The following is a 20,302-nucleotide window of genomic DNA, read 5'->3' on the forward strand; positions in this document are numbered from 1 at the left end:
CACACGCCAGGTTTGGCCTGATAGAGAACAGAATGAAACCCAACCTCCCATGTACATCATCTCTTGATTCCCATTAATGTGACTTAGATTCTGCACCAAAAGAAATGTTGATGGTCTGGAGGCTTTTCAGGGAACACAGAAATAGAGACGGCCCCACCCAAATCGTCAGCACCTGCAAACGTGAAGAGCTTTGCCCCTGTGCCTGCACCGGGGTTGTGAACATGGGGCAGGGAAGGCTCTGTGGTAGAGCCCGCCCCTCACTGTTGGGCTCCTCTGGCAGCCAGTGGGAGGACATGGGTGGAGGCGGTGTGTGTCCCATAGACCGTGAGCCGGCTGGGGGAGGGGAAAGGTGTTGTGTGACCCTTCCCCCCAGCTCCTGGCAGCAGGCCTAGCACAGCACACACCCACGGCTGGTGTTGCTGGCTGGCTGCTCAGTTCCAGGTCGGGTTCACAGCCACAGCCAGAGGCCCGTGGGTCAGACCACAGGATACTCACTTTGAGGTTTGGCACCTCTGCTCTGTGCTAAGGAGCGTGTCGGGGGAGCTCCCACGGGATCTCACATCTACCAGCACTTACGACCTTGTCCCAAACTGCTGCCCTCCCTGCTCCCTCTGCTCTGGTGTGCAGGTGGTCCTTCCGTCCCTAACCTTTCCCCCCACCTGCTTCCTCTGCTGGGAACGCTGCCTTCCACACCGGTCCTCTGCACTTCGCAGCCTTCTCCTTCCCTCAACCCCAGCCCCACAACACAACAGGCTCTTTTGTTCCTTAAGAGTGAGGCTAACCTGGGGCATCTGGGTGGCTCAGTCGGTTAACCGTCCGACCTCGTCTCAGGTCATGATCTCACAGTTCGTGGGTTCGAGCCCTGCGTCGGTCTCTGTGCTGACAGCCTGGAGCCTGTTTCAGAGTCTGTGTCTCCCTCTCTCTCTGCCCCTCTCCTTCTTGGGTTTTCCCTCTCTCTTGTCTCTCAAAAATAAATAAACATGAAAAAATACTTTAAAAAAGCAAAGCCTACCTGTCTCAAGAGGTCTCCAATGACCTGTTGCACCGTCACTCTGTCCTCACACCCCTCTTATGTTCCTTCTTTCCTTCAAATAACTCTCATTTTCTGGCTCCCATTACACACTTAATTCACTCATTTATCTCTGCTACCTGGCACAGACCTTAAATGCTGACAGAATAAAGGGTGACACGCTTTCTCTGCTGCAGATGGCAGACCTGCACGCCGTCCCGAGGGGCATGTACGACGGGCCAGTGTTTGACCTGACCACCACTCCCAAAGGGGGCACCCCCGCGGGCTCCACCCGGGGCTCTCCCACACGGCCCAACCCGCCTGTGAGGAACCTCCACCAGTCGGGATTCAGCCTGTCGGGTGAGTGGATGGTGCCGGAGGGTGAGCAGGGAGGAAGGAAGGGGACAAGGGAGGAGCAGCCCCTACGAGCTGGCAGGACACCTGTAGGGAGAGGGTGCCTGGAGCAAGCAGGAAGCTTTGCCGAATCAAGAGAGTCCTGCTGAGAAGGCAACGTAAGGCTCAGGGAGGTCAAGGGTCAGGTTTAAATGAGGACCGGGTCTGCTTAGACATCACACCTGGTGGGGTGGGGGCAAGATGTTTTCCATTATGAATCGAGGGTGATTTTCCACAGGAGACGGTGGGAGCTGTGTATGGAGGTGTTCTGTCTGTTTGCCCGGGGTTAAAGCTCAGATGGCAGTAGGTTCTTCTAACCTGGCATATTTATTTATTTTATTTATAAAAAAATATTTATTTATTTTTGGGAGAGTGCAAGTGGGAGAGGGGCAGAGCGGGGGACAGAGGGTCTGAAGTGGGTTCTGCGTTGACAACAGCAACCCTGATGTGGGACTTGAACTCATGAACCGTGAGACCATGACTTGAGCCGATATCAGACGCTTAACCACCTGAGCTGCTTAGGTGCCCCTAACCTGGCGTTTTTCCTGTCCTCTCCCCTTTCTCGTAATAATGATAGTGCTAGAAGTAGATGCTGTTGATTAAGTACTTACCCTGGGGTAGCCGTACCATTCACCTAGTCTTTAAGAACGGATATTAGCAGAAAATAATTATCTACTTGCTCCATAACCAGTAGTCTTAAAGAGGGGAGAAAAATAAATGGAGATTTGCGTGTCTATGATGAACAATCGAAGTGTGAGGGAAACAAGACCAGAAGGGACAGGGACAGGTAAAGAGGAAACAGGTATCGGGGAAGAGGAGTAAGGAATGGCAGAAGCAGGAGAAAGGGGGTAAAAAAAATCAAGGGGGAGACAGAGACAGGGGAGGGAGGCAAAAGGAAAAGGCTGAAAGTTTGGAGGTGACGTCGCCACAGGTAAGGTTATGTTTGTCACAATATTTGCTGCCAGTGTGGCTGCCATTTTGAATCGCTCCCTGGCTGACGTCATCCTTACAATTTCGGCAGCTTCTCTGTGAAGGACACGAGTACGTGCACATCAGGGTTTCCTTTTGTGCCGAGGCTGCAGGGGCCCCGACCCTCACCAGGCCAAGCTGTGACACCTTGGGCAACTTGCCTCACTTCTCACAGCCTCAGTCACTGCCTCTGTGAAATGGGGATAATAACAGTAGCTTCCTCAAAGGATAGTGGTGAGGACAAAGTCCGGTATCTGAGGGTACAAGGACACATTCCTTGTCGCAGCGGATGTAAGCAGTGATTTCTCCTACCTTAAGGAATGCTTTTCTTAAGTATCATTTTTATGATGCTGAGACGGTATCTATAAGAACCTAGCTTTTCCTGGTGGAGACGGGATTCCGGGGGACGGTGGATATGAAATGTCTGGAATACTTGACACACCAGAATGGAAGTTTCTTGGGAGACGAGGCCAGGAAGGCACTTGCCAGCTGACACTCTGAAAATTAACCCAGTTTCTCTCTTGTCCACACCCCGCTCTCTCTCCCTTTTCTCTTCCTGGGAATGTCTTGCCCACTGCAGGCACCCAAGTGGATGAGGGGGTCCGCTCCGCCAGCAAGCGCATTGTGGCGCCCCCTGGAGGCCGTTCTAACATCACGTCCCTGAGTTAAGCGACCCCTCCCCACAGAGAGGGGCAGAAGCAAGAAGAGATTTTCTTGAAGCCAAAATGGTACACCGATATTTAAGAAGGAAAGCGAATCCAAACAGTTGTGATCTAAAGAATCAATAAGCCTCAAGCCTTATGTTTCTCCAATGCTACACTCGCTTGCCTAGCTTTACGAATATTGCTTTTGTTTTCTGTTTATGCATAGCCTTGATTTGTTGGACCCTGCCTCCCCCCATTTACATGCATGCAATCAGGCTACTAAGGTAAAAGAGTCTGCTATATAGTGTTGAGAGCGTGTGTAGTGCTGCATCTTATGACAAGGGGACAGACGAAGCTGGGATGCCAGGAAAATCAACAAAAGGGACGTGGTTATTTGGGGTGAGGGGGTGGGGAGGCCAGAGCGAGGCGGAAGGCTCAGAGGGCCTGGGGGAGGGGGTGTCCCGGGGAGGCGGGGGGGGGGGGGGGGGGGGCGGGAGGGTGAGCATAAAGGGGCTTGTGTATTGTGTCGATGAAGCACGTTTATTTCCATAGAAGGTGGCCACCCTGGGGCAGCCGTTCCTTCATCACGGTCCCCAGGGTCTGCGGAGAAGGCAGGCAGGCAGGCAGTCTTCAGGTTCCAGCCTTTGTCACATCCCCTCCTAGATTTTATTCCTTTGAACCTTTTATTAAAAACACCAAAACCCAAGCATTACTTTCACTGCTCGATCGTGCCAGTGTGCGGGGTGGGGGGAGCACTTTCCCAGTGTTGCTTTCCAATTCTCTTTGCCCGGCTGGGAAGGAAGAGAGGGGATAGGAGACCACCCTTCTCCTCCTCTGTCCTGCCGGCCTCTTTGGTGCTGTTAAAAGGCAACAGCTGGGAGCGCACGTAGGCCCCCCGAGGCGGGTGGGGGCAGCCAATCTCACGCACCTCCCTGTAAACGTGCTGGAGGTCGCCTCTCCCCTTGGCTGGCGAAACCCAGAAGAGCCACGTGCATCTGGCGTCCCAAGTTAGGACGAGCCGAGGTGGGGCCCGGGAAGGGCTACTCTTGCTGGCGGTGAGTGGCTGCTTCTTTCTGTCTGGGGATCCAGGCACATCTGTGATTGAATAGGATTGTTCATTTGCAAATATATGCACTTAGGTGTTCTCGAAGTTTGCAAGGAACAGGTGATCTCAGTTGAGATGGGAGCCACGGGAGCATTTGGGAAAGCGAGTCTCTTGAGCTGGGGGAGCATATCCTGGGACTGTGGGTCTGCTTTTCAGGTCTGAACCACCTGTCTCCCCTTCCTTTAGCACATCCTCCAGGGGAGCTTTTTGTTTCCGTCTAAAGTCTCCCAGGGTGAGTGGAAGTGACACGCAGTCTTGGGTGATGCGTGGAACCCCGTGTGCGTTTTTCCCCGTCCTGCTGCTTCTGCAAATTCAATTTTGGAGCAAGTTCTGTGAGCCAAATGAGTATCTGTGGAACCAAGAGGCCCGTAGGCAGAATAAGTATATTCACCCTGGGATCCGACTTCTGTGCTTGGGGGATTCAGCTCGTAGAACCCGTAACCCTGTGTACCGGGTGCTTTGAAGAAACGAAGAGCAGGCCTCACACACCTGGCCATGATGTCTGATGGCAGGTTTCAATAAGCTGAAGACCAGAGAAAAGGGGACAACATAGGACTAAATATATCCAAGGAAGAGCATCCCCCCCTTAGCAAGCCAATTATTGTTCTAGTCATGAAAAGGATCATTTCTCCTCCTAACAAGGAATCTTGCTATTTTAAGGCTTTTTCATGGTGCCTTTATTTTAAAGGAAACTTAGGGGGAGCATGTACCTTTTCCTTTAGAACTCAAAGATTTAGGGGCCTTTCGCAGAACTCAGAATGACGGTTTTGCGGGCAGAGGGAGATGGTCCGATCTGAAGCACGTACACTATTATACCGCAGGGGTGGGCTGGGCGGTCTGAGGTGTTGCAGTACCAGCCACAACCACCAGATGGAGGAAAAGACAAACTAGTGGGCTCCTCTTGTGTACCATCTGATACTGTTAAGTTAGCAGTTACTGTTACTTAAGCTGTTCCGTTAGCTAGTGTTAACTTAGAGTCCAGCCCCTCCCTCCTTGACCTCTGTATGCCATGAAAATAACTCTTGCATGGCCAAATGGGTCATCTGCCCTGGGACTGCTGAATGAAGCATTCAACCAGAACTTCACATTGTATACAAGCTTTCTGTGCTGTGGAAACAACCACCTCTGATGCCTTCATGATGGGCAACATGATCTGGGGAAGCCTCTCTTTCTCCACTTACTATAAGTAACTTCCTAAGCACAGAGATTCCTAAGAACTTCAAGAAAACTCCCTTTATTTGCATCACTCTGATTTCTTGAACCATGTCACTTTAGTTAAAATTATGTTCACCTATGTCCTGTTCCATAAGACACATCAAAGAGCTCTCCGTATACAAAGGGTTTAGGAAGAGAACATGATGCGAGTTGCATCCCTCTCAGAGTTCACGCCATCTCATCCAAGAGTGGAGGCCATGCTGGACCTTCCTCTCCTGCCCAAGCTTTCCTTTTTCCCTCTCTTCTCTTAGCCTGGCCCCTCTCTAAAGATGGCCTGCCTTCCCCCAACCTTCTCCCATTGTTCCTCAACCCAGGTGGCCATCATCTGAGTTCTGGGAGGGCCACCATCTTGGGTGGTTGAGAAGGTATTTGTGGAATCGTTAAATCAGCCAACCCGGCAGAAGTATTCTATTTCTATGTTTTCTAAAAATGGCAGTGTTGTTGTCATCACGAAAATGGGTTTTCTTCAAAGACCAGTCACCCTCTGGCCTTTTTCTTCATGCCTACACCCAGAGAGTCATGCTTTGCTGCAAAGGCCTTAATCCTAATCCTGGACTTCTGCTCACCCTGAGAAGCCCTTCCCAACTAGGGTGGATGAGCCCTGAGTTTGGTTCTTGCCACAAGCTTCCCAGGCCTTCTCTCCCCTAGAAAACTCCAGCTTGAGTCCCAGATATACCCATGGGCTGTCCTCGGCAGCCAGCATTCATTGTAAAAGTTCCCTCCTTGGAAAATGGTGTGTGGGTGTTCAGTTCTGTGTCTGGTGAAAATGAACAGACCGTAAATCTCCCCGTGATCTGTGGTAGCTGTGAGGCAGCTCTGGGACGTGAAGAGCTGTTTGGTTTGAACCGTGAAGAAAACTGTGTTTTGAGTTTAGCTGAGATTAAAGAAAAAGTTCATCAAGTGACTGTTAATGTACACCTGGTTATTAAAATAACTATGAAATTACAGATGTTGTCCAGTTTTCTTCTGTGTGCGACGGGCCATTTCACTTGCAGTATTAAAATTGCACGGTAAATGGAAATGGTTAATGAGGCGGGCAGATCTGATGAAAACAAGAGGTTTCCTGAGAAAATGTGGGGGGTTTCTGTGTTTTCAGTTGCATTTGAGTTTTTGTTTTGGCTGCAGCGTTTGATGACCGTTATTGAAACTTAGGAAAGTAAAGTTTTGTCTGTGGATCATCAAAGTTGGCATTAATGTAAAAGGCATCGCCATCTGAGATAAAGTCTGGCTGAGTCCAGTACAGATCCTGGAAGGGTTTCTTTCATTTGTTTTTTGGTCACCCCCATAAAGAATTTCTGCTTCTCCCTAAAAGCCTAGACTTGGAGAAGATTCAAACCAAGCATTTCCCAAAGCATATTCTGTCCCATACTGATTCCAGGTTGTCTAAGGAGTGTTGGAAAGGATTATTTACTAAGTGTACTCCTCTGAGAGACTTAAGGTCCTGTCATCAAATTCAAGGCTATGAGAAATCTTGTCAGTCTTTGAAAATTTGTCCAATTCAAGATTCTCAAACTTTATTTGACTGCTGAACCCTTCTATATCCTCTTTTAACATCCCAACCAACTTCTTATGCTAAACTCTCTTGGGGAAACACTCCTGTATCAAATTCCACATCGTATGGGATGCTTTTCATTGGAAATGGCAGACTATCGTGTACACAAATTTTTTTGAAAAGGGTATTTTTTAGAGAGTCCTTTTTTTAAGGTTTTATTTATTTTTGACAGAGAGTGCACGAGCAGGGGAGGGGCAGAGAGAGAGGTGGAGACAGGATCTAAAGTGGGCTCCACGCTTACAGCAATGAGCCTGATGTGGGGCTGGAACTCACCGCAAGATATGACCTGAGCCAAAGTTGGACACTCAACTGACTGAGCCACCTTGGTGCCCCTTGAAAAGGGTATTTTCAAGTCTGGTGTAATGAGAACTTAAGGGATAGACTTGGGTGGATCCAAGCATAGCTGGGTCTAGAACATGGTTTCTTTTCGTCTCTTAGCCCAGCTTGCCTTTAGTCCTTCATAGGAAAGCTTCTGCATGTGGGAACAGAACTGGCCATCAGCACCCCCAGGTTTTCATTTTGTCTGCCTAGTGACTTCAGGAGAAGGAGAGAGGCTCCTTAACTAATCCCAGCCAAAGAGACTGATTATGGTTGGCCTGGCTTGGGACATGTGTTCCCCATGGGACTAGGCACTATGGCCAGGACACTGGGACTGATGGATCCCACCTGGTCATGTGCCCCGCCCCAGAGCTACCTGAACTGTGTGAGCTCTGAATCACACACATGCACACAAAACAGTTTGTGATACTGGGAGGAGAAGGTTCGGATACCGGTTGGGCAAGAACAGCAGATGACCATGGTACGTTTCCCAAGCCTGCTGGGCCTACGTGATTTGCTCAGCTAGGTGCCTATGTGTGGGTGGGGCAGATGGAGGAGGGGTAAGAGAATGATAATTTCTTATTAATTGGTTCTATGTGTCGCGAACCCCTCTTGATTCGGTAGAACAATGCTGTCAGTATAGGAACATAGAGTGATGGTACCTTTTAACACCAAAGCTTAGAAAACATCAAACGCTACTCTCAGAACATGGTTGTTTCAGTTTGAGGTTCACGGTTTGACCCATAGTCAAAGTCTCAGTTTGAAGCTTACACTCAGGATTGGTGAAATACCTCTCCCAGCCCATGACCAAGCAGCAGCTGAGCTCTGCTTAGGGTTAGAGTGGACTCATAGGGCATGGTCAATGCTTAATTGAAGTGAACTCAGGTTGCAGGGTTGGCAGGTTTTTTGTTTTTTGTTTTTTTTTTTAAATGTTAGTGAAATAGACACCATGACTTTTGTACCTCTGTGGGCTAGAGCTGTTCGGGGCTGACCAGGTGCAGAATGAGAACACTGCACAGGAGGAAAAAGGTCCCTCTGGTTTCAAAGAACTCCCTGGAATCCGCTTTGCTACCATCAGACCATCACAAAAGGGACACCAACCAGGAGCAGGAAGTGGGGGACGGGAGGCCCAAAGCAGTCTACAGAAATGAAATCACATACTTATGGCTGGCACTCTTCAGGACCAAGAGTTCTAGATCAACCTGTGCATGGTTGCTGAGAACAAAACAGGACACTTGACATGGTTGGACCACAGGGCACTCAGCATGCAGGAGTTCAGAGCCCACTGACAAGAGCATAGGATTTGCTCAAGGAAAAGGACAAACCCGAGGAACTCGCTGGCCCACTAGCTGTTAAGCTTCTGGGGGCCTAGGAGGAAGTAGCTTCCAGCCACAAGAATGCAAAGCTGTCTGTGACCCGCCCCCTCCCCGCCCTGTCCCAGGTGTAGAATATCCACCTGCTGTTTCGGTATGTGGAATGGGGCGATGCGAAGATGGAAAGGGTAGTAAGACAGAGTGCTGACAGAAAAGGTCCTTAGGCGGTGGACAAGGTGAGAGAAAGGCAAAATCTGGAATTCTGGGCTGTGCTCCCTAAGGGGTGAATGCTAAGGGGGTCAGGGTTTTAGTTGTTATATATATGAATAAGTCACACTGTGCCGCATTCCACTGTTCTAGAACATCTCTAATACCAGCTTGTCCCTGGTAAAGGATGGTGGGAAACAGAAGTAAGAACAGGTGACTTTGGGCCCCCACAACCCTACCTCTAGGAAAAACAATTACACACACAGCTGACAAAGAAGGATCCATGGCTCACTGTATACAGAAGACATTTTAATACACAGAGAGGCACGTTCACATTTATATATACGCCACATTCAACAGAAGCAGGTGTTTCCCACCCAAGGGCTGCTTGTTTACAACAGCACAGGTAACTGGAGTTTGGATTTTGAACATCAATGTTTAACGTCAATCAGACACATGGAGCTCCTAAGAAACAGCTATCACAGGTGGACGGTAGGAAACCGGATGCTGTGTGGACAAAGCAGGCACAACGGGATACTGAAACAGACACTATGTTTTGCATGCCTTTTCATTCACCTGTTGAATTAAAGCCTCACCATTACGGCATCATCAAAAGCAGAAACACTGGTTCCTGCTACCTGTACTAGCATTATTTATTTGTCCATCCAATCTAGAAAAGCTATGATGATATAAAGCCTAGTCGTTCCTGGTTAGTACTTTCTTCCGATCAGAGGAAGCTTAACTACTAATTAATTAAATTGCTGTAATTAAGTTCGTAGTGCTTTGTACTCCATGATATTCATCCCTGCCCTAGCAATGACCCCAGCCCAAACCAGTGCTGCCATTGACAGATGTTGGCCATTAGCAGAGCATTTAATTCCCATGGAGACAGGGTTGTGGGCTGGGCTCCCCTGCTGCAGTGTAAGAGTGCTAACTAGGAAGCTTCTGGTCTTCAATACCTGCTCAGACTGGAGCTCCACACAGGTCAGGGCGAAAGCAGTTAGGAGAAAAAGACTGGGAATACCAGTCAAGGGGATGTAAGACTCGGCTTGTTTTCCAAACTTCTAAGCCTTGGTTGTCACGACTCTAGACGAGACATGGTCCACCTGGTTAGGACAGTCCCTTTTGGCCCAAGTTACGGGATCAAGCCAAAGAACCTGATACCAACAAGAAGCAATGACGGTTCAGATTTAGGCATCCTTTTGTTTGGGGGAAACTTTTTGTCTTCCTGTTTAAAATGTGTGGTGGTGGGAGGTGCTTTTATCAGTGTATACAGAAGACATTTTAATGCCTTACAGATGCAATGCTTTTTCATTTCTAACTGGAAACACATTGAGGGTCTGTAACCCGATCGGGCCTGAAAACGCATCTAACTGCTCTGAGGCTGTGCTCTGTAGTTGAGGTGTCCACGGCTGCTGAATGCTCACAGAGGTGCTTTGGGCACGGCAGCAGCACACCGGAAATAAAAACTAGGGGTTCCAAGTACAGAGGGGGCCTTGGGCTCCTATCCGGTTATAACTGGTACAGATGTGAAGCGGCATAAATGGTTGGGTCCCTTCCCAGGGGAGAGCCTCCTGATCCCAGTGCCCTGTGGTGTCTCCCGCAGCCTTTCCTCTGGGATGATACATGCACAAGCGCCAACAGGAGACGAACCAGGTGACCGGAGAGGTACGTCCACAGCACATCAGGGCTTGGGTCAAAACGTGTGAAAGACGGAAGCTGACAAACATGCAAGTGGCCCCTGATATTCCTGGAGTTGCCAGCCTGGAGCAGAACCTGGTCACCTAGTTGGTTTTTTCCATATAAAATTAGAAATGGAGTCAGGGCCAGTGCGTACTTCATAGTGCTTGGAGAAAAAGCAAAACCGCGCCAATAATATGTGGGAAATGTAGGAAAAAAAGAAAAGAAACAGAACAAAAGAGCTGGTTTTAATTCTTAACAAAAATATGGTTGCTCTTAAAGTCGAGAGGCTCTGCCAGAAATTCCGGGCGCATTAGCTCCGTGAGGAGAAAATCCTGAATGCCAAATGAGAATCTAGCACTGGCTTCCTACCCATGTTTAATTGCCCGAGTGCTGCTTCCCTCCTGGCTATCTGGTGTGGCAGGTGCCAGATCTGTTACTTCTGCCTACTCTCTCTGTCTGGTCTTCCCTGTTGCCTCCTCCTGGCGTTTTGGCGAGGCCCTTACTCTCTCTAAGTAAGGACAAGGTCTAGATGATCTGAGTGGCCAAGGCGTCAAACAGCCCCCCACTAAGCCTGTTCACTTGTTGACTTTACCCACTGGCATCTGTCAGGTGCCAGAATGAGGTCCTCTGCAGAGACCTTCTTTGTATCGAGAGAGAGCAGTTGGGTCCTATGCATATTTCACGTGGGCGAATTAAACTCCGTGTTAGGCAAATAAATACATAAAGAAAAAGAGTGAGACATCAATAATTTTGTAAGCAGGCAGTTCCGCCTGCCGTTCTTGGAGTGAGCTGTGCTTCAGTCCGTTTCCGTGACGTTAGACCTCTCGGATGTGGGAGCATCCCGCAGTTCTATTATTCCGTCTATAAAGGCATATATGATTAGTTCAACATTTTGGTTCATCTGATATTATTAGCCAAAAATGAGACCAAAAATAAAAGACACAATCATAACAAACCCCAAGATGGCAATTTGTTTCATTGCTGGAGACTCCCTGCACTGGGCTCTGCTAAGAAAAGATACCTACCATGCTGTGGGTAATTTAAGGGATTTTTCAAGTGTAAATTTTACTATCTTCCAAACTCACCTTCCATTCTAACTTAGACTATCAACCCTGTGTAAGGGACAGCTTCAATGTACCTCAGAGTGGACAGTGCTGTCAGCATGACAATATTATTTTCTGGTCCTCTCCAGACACAGGTCTCTGATAATCTTAAGAGGACAATTAGCTCCCAAGGAACCTACTAGAAGAAGGTGAGCAGTATGCTAATAACTACCTCACAACAGGCTTACCGGGAAGGGGGAAAAAGCCCTGATTTGAAGCATTTTCCAATTTTCATGATGTAAATAGTCTCAGTATTTACTAATCATCACCAATTTCTGTACAATCATCAAATCACTGTACAGGGTAATGGGAAAGACACGCCCAGTAAGCTCTTGCTAGCTGATGTGAGCTGATAATGGTGTGCGGACTCCAGAGCACAACCAGAAACCCCTCATAAATCTGTTAGTTCTAATCAGTTCCCATCCATTTCTTCCCCATTGAATTCCTTATTCCTATTCAATCAGACGTGGGGATTCTGACCTGTTTATGAAATTGTCTAGCTCCGAAGAGCCTCGCTCACTCAGTCTCCCACCAATGTCCATCTGCCCATTTGTCACAGTGTAGTTACAATGTGGAAAAATAAATCTATATCCAAATATTCTTTTTAAAATAAAAATAAAGGCTGTGTAGAATAACAGAATGGTTGCAGTAAAAAGGCAGGACAGAGCTCATCTAGAATAACCCTCTCATTGAGATGAATAAACCCAAGCTGCGGTTAAGTGACTTGCTCAATGCCACACGGTTGATTAGAGGTGAAACTAGATCCCAGGAGACCCAGGACTCCCTGTATCCTGTTGCCTCCTCCCCAAGGCATTCATTCACATTTTCTGAGGTGTGTGAGGTGTGGAGAGGTGAGAACTACTGTCAGCAATTCCTGGCGTGGGGATCAGAAGTTCCCGCCCGAGGTGGCAGGACACGTCCAGAGTAGAAGATGTTGAGGATTTCACACGCGGTTATTCTGGCCATTCTCTTCTTGTGGGTATTTGGTTTGTTCCAAGGTTAGATTAGCTGGTCTTTTGTTAAAGTCCCTTTTTACTCTTAAAAGAAAAAAGCAAACAGTGCTTACTGTTGAAATGAAAAAGAAAAGATGTAAGCTTTGAAATGATAGAATTAAGACCAAAAAGTTAGAAAGAGTTGTGAACCAAGGACCTTCCCCTAAATGGAAACCTGATGCTAAGCTAAATTATGCATTGCAATTTTTTAAATCTTATACAGGGGGTAAAAAAGTGTCTGAAGTTTCCAAATTTTCTATTATGGATATGTGTATAATTAGAAAAAATTAGAAACGTTAAAAAAATATGTTAAGGCTTTGCAAGTAAAGTCTGGCTGAAACATGCCATCATTTGCTGGGCTGGTGTTTAACCAGGGGTTACTTACTTTTCTCTGTTGAAAATTATGAACTCCTTCTGGACAGACTCAAGATGCTCTTGAAGAAGGCACATCTTCCAGGTGAACAGATGGGGGTGTGGTAGGGGAAGAGAGATGCAGTTAGCAGACCAACGAGGACCCTCAAACAACCAATAACCTACTGTCTCTTCAACCGAATGACTCAAATCTAAGACGCACCAGTGTATCTTCAAAGTGAACGCTATCTGAAAGTGTGTGGCAGGAGTGAGACCCCAACCAGAGTAATAGGGGAGCAAATAAGGAAGAAACAGCAAAAGGATAAAACATGTCAACTCCATTCCCCACAATGAGCCAGCAAGGAAGCCATGGGTTATGGTTTATGAGCTTGATGTCTTTGAGCCACTTAGCCCATGAAGAAATCATGGCTTCAAAGTGGGTGGGGAAAAGGGTTTACTGAGCTGGTTGCCTAGTCGCCATTCATCTCCTGGCTCTCTTATGAAAGGTCTGGAGGTTCTACTTGGATTTAATGAATAGCCTGGAAACATCTCTCCACATTGAGTTCTGGTGGAATCATTCCCTCAACAACTGTACTAGAGTTGATTATATCTCAGGTGCAGTGAGCAGAATCTTCTTTGTGAGTACCAGACAAGCAAAACATTTGCTTTGACTCAGTACTGTCCAGCTTTCAACATCTCTTGATGAGTTTTCCATCATAATGAGAAAATTTAACCTCAAAACAGCGATAATCATCAGATCCAGGGCACTGTCAGACCCAGATCAAATGTTTCAAAAGTCTGCAGTGAAATACTTCCAAATTACTTCTGATGGAAAAATATTCCCTGAGGGAAAATACTTATTTATTCATTCATTTTTTTTAATCTAGGAATTAGGAAATTCAAGTCTTCATGTACTGGAGAATTTTGTTTCCTGTGTGAATGTTTAGGTGATAGAAGAGGAAAACAAAAAGGAGAGGAAATTTTGGAGAAGTGGGGAGGGGAGGAAGACAAAGGGAAAGAAGATTCTGCTAAACTTACTCTTGTTCTCAAAATGGGGGATTTGTAACCCTGAGGGTTTCTACTGTCAGTCATGGGGCACATGAAACTGTGGGACAAACATAATCTGATACAGCTTCTTGGAAGCAGCTTTACCCCAAGATTTTTATTTAAAAGTTTGTATACGTTTATATAAACACATATCTATTACACAGCTTATTCATAGTATTCTTGGAAGCATCTTTATTACAGTTGTTCGCTTTTCCCTAGTTTTATTGAGATATAATTGGTATATAGCCCTGTATCATTTTAAGGTGGACAGCATAATGTCTTGATTTTCATATATTGTGAAATGATTACCACAATAAGTTCAGAAAAATCTATCATCACATAGATTAAAAAAAGAAAAAAGAAGAAAATGGTTTTTCCTTGTGATAAGAACTCTTAGGATTTACTGTCTTAACATTTTTCTATAGATCATACAGCAACTTTAGCTACAGTCATCATGTTGTATATTATAACCCTGGTGCTTATTTTTCTTATAACTGTAAGTTTACACCTTTTGACCCCCTTCATCCAATCACCCAAACCCCAGCCCCCTGCTTCTGGTCACTCCAAAGGTGTGTTTTCTATGAGGTTGTTGGTTGGATTGATTCCACATACAATCATAGTATTTGTCATTCTGTTTGACTTATTTCACTTAGCATAACACCCTCAAGGTCCATCCATGTTGTTGCAAGTGGCAAGATTTCCTTCTTCTTAAAGGCTGAATAATATTCTGGTGTGTGTGTGTGTGTGTGTGTGTGTGTGCACGTGCGCATGTGTGTGTATGCATACTACAACATCATCCATTGCTGTTTCTTTATCTTTGCTATTGTAAACAATGCTGCAGTGAACACAGGGGTGTAGATGTCTCTTCAACACAGTATTTTTGTTTCCTTTCAATGTATCTCAGAAGTGGAATTGCTGGATCATATGGTAGTTCTATTTTTAATTTTTTGAGGAAACTTCATACTGTTTTCCATAGTGGCTGCAACAATTTACATACCCACTAACAATGTATAAGAGTTCCTTTTTCTCCATATCCTTGCCACAACTTGGTATTTCTTGTCTTTTTGGTGTGTGTGGTGACAATTTTTTGTGGTTTTGATTTGCATTTCACTGATTATTTGTAATGTCAAGCACCTTTTTTTGTGTACGTCTTGGCCTTCATATATCTCCTTTGGAAAAATGTCTAGTTAGGTCCTTTGCCCATTTTTGAATTGGATTATTTGGGGGGTTTATTGCTGTTTTTGCTTTTGAGTTGTAGGAGTTTTACCTATTTTGGATATTAACACCTTATCAGATAAATGATTTGCACATATTTTTTCCCATTTCATAACTTGTCTTTTTATTTTACTGGTAGTACTTCTTTTGTTGTGCAGAGGCTTTTTAGTCTGATGCAATCCTACTTGTTGATTTTCTATTTTGTTGTGAGTGCTTAAGGTGTTATATCCAAAAACTCATTGTCAAGGCCCATGTCAAGCAGCTTTCGTCCTACTTTTTCTTCCAGGAGTTTTATAGTTTTTGGTCTTAAAGTCTTTAATCCATTTTGAGTTAATCTCGGGGAGTTAATTTTTATAAGATCTAGGGGTCTAGTTTCATATTTTTTACATGTGTATGTCCAGTTTTCCCAGCACCATTTATTGAAGAGACTGTCTTTTGTCCACTGAATATTTTTGGCTCCTTTGTCAAGCATTAGTTGTATGTATTTGTATGGGTCTATTTCTGGGCCCTTGATTCTATTCCATTGGTCTATGTGTATGTACCATACTGTTTTGATTACTACAGCTTTGTAGTATAGCTTGAAACAAGGAAATATGATGCTTCCTGCTTTGTTCTTCTTTCTCAAGATTGCTTTGCCTATTTGGGATCTTTGGTGGTGCCATATAGATAGGATTTTTTTTTCTACTTCTGTACAAATCCCATTGGAATTTTGATAGCAATTGCATTGAATCTTTAGATGGCTTTGGGTAGTATGGACATTTAATAATGCTAATTCTTCCATTCCATGAACACAGGATTCCTTTCCATTTATTTGTGTTGTCTTTAATTTCTTTCATCAGTGTCTTATGGTTTTCAGTGTAAACATCTTTCACCTCCTTGGTTAAATTCATTCTTTAAGTATTTTATTGCTTGTTGATGCTGAAATAAATGGGATTGATTTTTTTTTCAGATAATTCACCGTTAGGGTATAGAAATGCTACTGTATGTTAATTTTGTATCCTGCGATTTTACTGAATTTATTGATTAGATCTAACAGTTTCTTGGTGAAGTCTTTACAATTTTCTGTATATAAAATCACGTCATCTGCAAATAGGCAATTTTACTTCTTCCTTTCCAATTTTGATGGCTTTTACACCTTTTTGTTGCTTGATTGCTCTGGCTAGCACTTCTGTGCTATGTTGAATAGGAGTGATGAGAGTGGGCACCCATGACTTGTTCCTGATCTTAGAAGAAAAGCTTTCAATATCTCACCACTGAGTCTGATGTTAGCTGTGGCCTAGTCATTTATGGCTGTATTAAGTTGAGATATGTTCCCTTGATACCTAATTTGCTATGAGTTTTTATCACGAACAGATGTAGAATTTTGTCAAATCCTTTTTCTGTGTCTCTTGAGATGATGTGATTTTTCCTCTTTCAATTCAGTGTGATATCTCACATTTATTGATTTGCATGTTGAACCATCTATGCGTCCTAAGGATATATTCCACTTGACCATGGTGAATGATCCTTTTAATGTACTTCTGAATTTAGTTTGCTTGTATTTTATTGAGGAATTTTGTGTTTGTATTCATCAGGGATATTGTCCTGGAGTTTCCTTTTCTTTTAGTGTCTTTTTCTGGCTTTGGTATCAGGGTAATGCTAGTGTTATAAAATTGGATTAGGGGTGTCCCCTCCTCTTTGGTTTTTTGGAAGAATTTGAGAAGAATTGGTGTTTATTCTTCTTTAAATGTTTTGTAAAATTAACACCTGAAAGTATCTGTCCTGGGCTTTTCTTTGGTGGAAGAGCTTTGATTACTGATTCATTTTCCTTACCAATAATTGGTCTGTTCAGATCTTTAATTTCTTTCTGATTCAGAATTTGCAGGTTGTATGTTACTAAGAGTTTTCCTTAGTAAAAAAAAAAAAACAAAACAAACATTTCTTTAGGTTGTCCAGTTTGTTTGTGTATAGTTGTTCATAGTGGCTTTCTATGCTCCTTAGCATTTCTGTGCTATCAGTTGTAATGTCTCCTCTTTCATTTATATTTTATTGATTTGGGTCCTTTCTCTTTTTTCCTTGGCTAGTTTAGCTTGTTTTTTTTAGGTTGGATTTTTTTTTCTTTGAGTATAGTTGACCAAATTTTTTTTTTTAGTATCAAAGTATTACATAAAATATAAATACATAGGCATACATAAATTATTATATAATATTTACACATATATGTTATATATGTATAAAACATATACAATATTTTATATATGTTTATATATACATATATTATATATTAACAAAATATTTATATAAACATGCATAAAATATAAAATATATGTAAATATTATGTAATATGTTTCTCTCTATATATTTCTATATAATATATAAACACATATATAAAGATATATGCATATATGAACATATAAAATGATACAAAAATATAACATTAAAAAACTTTGAAATATTAACATTTAAAAATATTTTAATATTAAAAATCAAGACTGTAATCAACTAAAATGCAGAAATGCATGTGAATTTTTTTCTCTATCACATAAATCTATTTAACTTAAAGATATAATAAGACAGATACTCAGAGGGGAGTTTGTGATACAGCAGTGCAGACCCCAACAGTCCCACCCCTGGCCCTTGAAGCGTTCACATTTAACGTGTTCTCTTTCCTCTGCTTTAGGTGAAAAAGTTTAAGATGTGCAGTGACATGGACAATTCAACAACAGTAGCCAAAAGGGGAAAATGAGGGGAAGGAGCGGGAGGTGAACAGACTGGGGGGATGAATGTTTGTCTTAAGTGGCTGAGAAGGAAAGGTTGGTTAAAGCTCTTAGAACTTACTTCTCAGGGATGAGCAGAACAAACTGCGAGCAGACCAGGATGCAAGGAGGGGGCACCAAAAAAAATCTGAGGGGTTTGGAGCACGTGGAAATCAGATGGTAAAAGAGGACTTAAGTCATTTGCCTCAATAGCAGACCACCTACACAGTATGTCTACCTTTTTGGTTCTATACTTTATAGAACTATACTTCTATACTTTAAAGCTGTTGATGAGCAGAGAGGGATAAAATAGGTAACATTCTGGAAGCAAAGAAGCAGAGGCATCTGACATGAAGAAAAGTATGAACGTGGGAAAGAAAGAAGTTAGGAGTCAGGATGTAGAATGGAAAAGTAAAACATAATAACAAATCATTACATGCACTAATTGACTCAGAAGAAGTCTATGAAATGGGTGTAACAACATCAACTCCATTTTATAAATGAGAAAACAGGAGGAAAGGGAAAAATTTAATGCTTTTTACTTTTTTAAATCATATCCTGGATTCTATACCAGTGGATCTCAACCTTAGAACTTTTTAACTCAACCTGAAGAACTTCTTAAAATACTGATGCCCAAGCCACACTCCCAGATTCAAATGTAACCGATCTTGGGTGGGATCCAGACACCAGTATCCTAAAAGAAGTTTTCCCAAATGGGTTATATGTGATGCTAAGGTTGAGAAACACTGATATAGCGGGGGCCTAGAAGTCCAAGGGGTCATATGATAAGCTTTTGGCATTATATAAATCTACAACTTAACCCAGTTAGTGGGTACTATGCCTTACTAACATTATCTTACTTCCTTCTCAGATCAATTACAAGGTGTCCTGTTACTATTCCTATTTTTTATCCATATAATAAAGGCATCAATGCTTACAAAGATTACACAAGTTAATGTTAAATCATTACTCCAAAAAAAACACATAGCTGTTTACTAAGTCACCACTACAGCCACTGCCTCATCTGGACATGACAGGAAGTATTCACAAAAGATGACAGCTCTCACTGAAAGAAGGGATGTGTACCCTCTAACAGATTTCAAACACTCTATTGAAGATCAACAATACCCCTGCCCCTCTGTTAGTTGTATTAGCATTGAGTATTCAACATGTTGAAACCATCATTACAGATAGTTACACATTCCATCTTTTAACAAGATAACTCTACCCCTTTATTATCCTCATTACAAGTTTAGAACATTTCAAGGCTGCTGCTTTTCTGCTCAGTACTAAGACAATTCTACTTCTTAGTCTAGAAACACAAAGACCCTCCCAGCAGTCCGTGAAAGAAGTCTACAAAAGAAGAAAATGTTCCCTCTTCCTTAGAGCCACAGATAAGAGGTCTTCATCATTAAGGCAAAACAAAAACAAACAAAAACAACACAAAAAACATATTCTAGCAGATATTTCTAAAAAAGTCTCTTGTAAGATTTTTGGACATAAGAGGTTGGTAGTAAGCCCTGTGAAAATAAATCCTACCCTCTAGCGTGTCTGCGATGCTGAGTGGAACTCTTACTGAATAACACGTTGGCCTGGTGATAGTATTTACATTTATATCGCTCTCCCGTAAGACATAAATATCTGCATAGATTACCTTTACAAGTTCAGAAGGCATCTGTGGCACGACTCCCCTCACCTCTTTTCCCACATGAAAAAGTTAAAAAGCAACAGCAAAACAACTCTACTAGAGTTATACCTATTTTTGTGGGTATATACATAAATATATATTTATATTTATACAGTTATTCATTTAGATATGTGTATTTATACATCAAGTATTATGTATTGTATAAATATAAAATACATATAAAATCAAATATGTTAAAAAAATTACAATGTTTTATTTTCCTATACACAAAATAGGCAATGTAGGGCTCTTCCCCTTAATAAAGGTTTTTAGGATATATATATATATCCAGAGGATATATATAATGAAAATTATCTCTCTCTCTTTCCCTAGCATCTCTTAAAATAATTTAACCAAAACAAACAGACCAGATAAAACAACAGGTTAACAGGTTTTCAGGATATTTAGATTTTTTTTTTTCAACATTTATTTATTTTTGGGACAGAGAGAGACAGAGCATGAACGGGGGAGGGTCAGAGAGAGAGGGAGACACAGAATCGGAAACAGGCTCCAGGCTCTGAGCCATCAGCCCAGAGCCTGACGCGGGGTTCGAACTCACGGACCGCGAGATCGTGACCTGGCTGAGGTCGGACGCTCAACCGACTGCGCCACCCAGGCGCCCCCCAGGATATTTAAAGTACATCTTTAAATGGAAATGATGGCTCCATTAATAAAATTAGTTGGGCTAAAAATTATGTTAAAGATTTCCATTCTGATGAAATGCAAATAAGAAAATGGATGGAATGAGGAGAAGATAAGCCGAT

At 43.4% G+C, this 20,302-nt stretch overlaps 2 protein-coding genes across 5 annotated transcripts in view; one reads left to right on the forward strand and one right to left on the reverse strand.

Annotated features, from left to right (window-relative positions):
* DPYSL3 (dihydropyrimidinase like 3) overlaps window positions 1-3,326 on the forward strand; it is a 112,265-nt gene extending 108,939 nt beyond the window's left edge. For both annotated transcript variants that reach the window (XM_025923458.2, XM_086701080.1), the window contains exons 13-14: window positions 1,207-1,369; window positions 2,952-3,326. In XM_025923458.2, the coding sequence (XP_025779243.1) occupies window positions 1,207-1,369; window positions 2,952-3,040 (252 nt within the window). In that variant the 3' untranslated portion in view covers window positions 3,041-3,326. The remainder of the gene's footprint in view (window positions 1-1,206; window positions 1,370-2,951) is intronic.
* Window positions 1-20,302, reverse strand: part of STK32A (serine/threonine kinase 32A) — a 147,047-nt gene that overhangs the window by 2,861 nt on the left and 123,884 nt on the right. Inside the window, exons 12-13 of one of the 3 annotated variants that reach the window (XM_086701104.1) lie at window positions 12,889-12,953; window positions 9,014-11,269 (exon numbers count right to left, since the gene is read on the reverse strand). The exons of 1 other annotated variant lie outside the window; for it this stretch is intronic. In XM_086701104.1, the coding sequence (XP_086557230.1) occupies window positions 11,224-11,269; window positions 12,889-12,953 (111 nt within the window). In that variant the 3' untranslated portion in view covers window positions 9,014-11,223. Of the gene's footprint in view, window positions 1-9,013; window positions 12,549-12,888; window positions 12,954-20,302 lie in introns of those variants that run through there. One more of the 3 variants, XM_025923642.2, reaches the window with a different exon arrangement.

Source organism: Puma concolor, chromosome A1 (genome assembly GCF_028749965.1).
Source record: "Puma concolor isolate L17-30 chromosome A1, mPumCon1.1.hap2, whole genome shotgun sequence".
NCBI classification, from domain to species: Eukaryota; Metazoa; Chordata; class Mammalia; order Carnivora; family Felidae; genus Puma; species Puma concolor.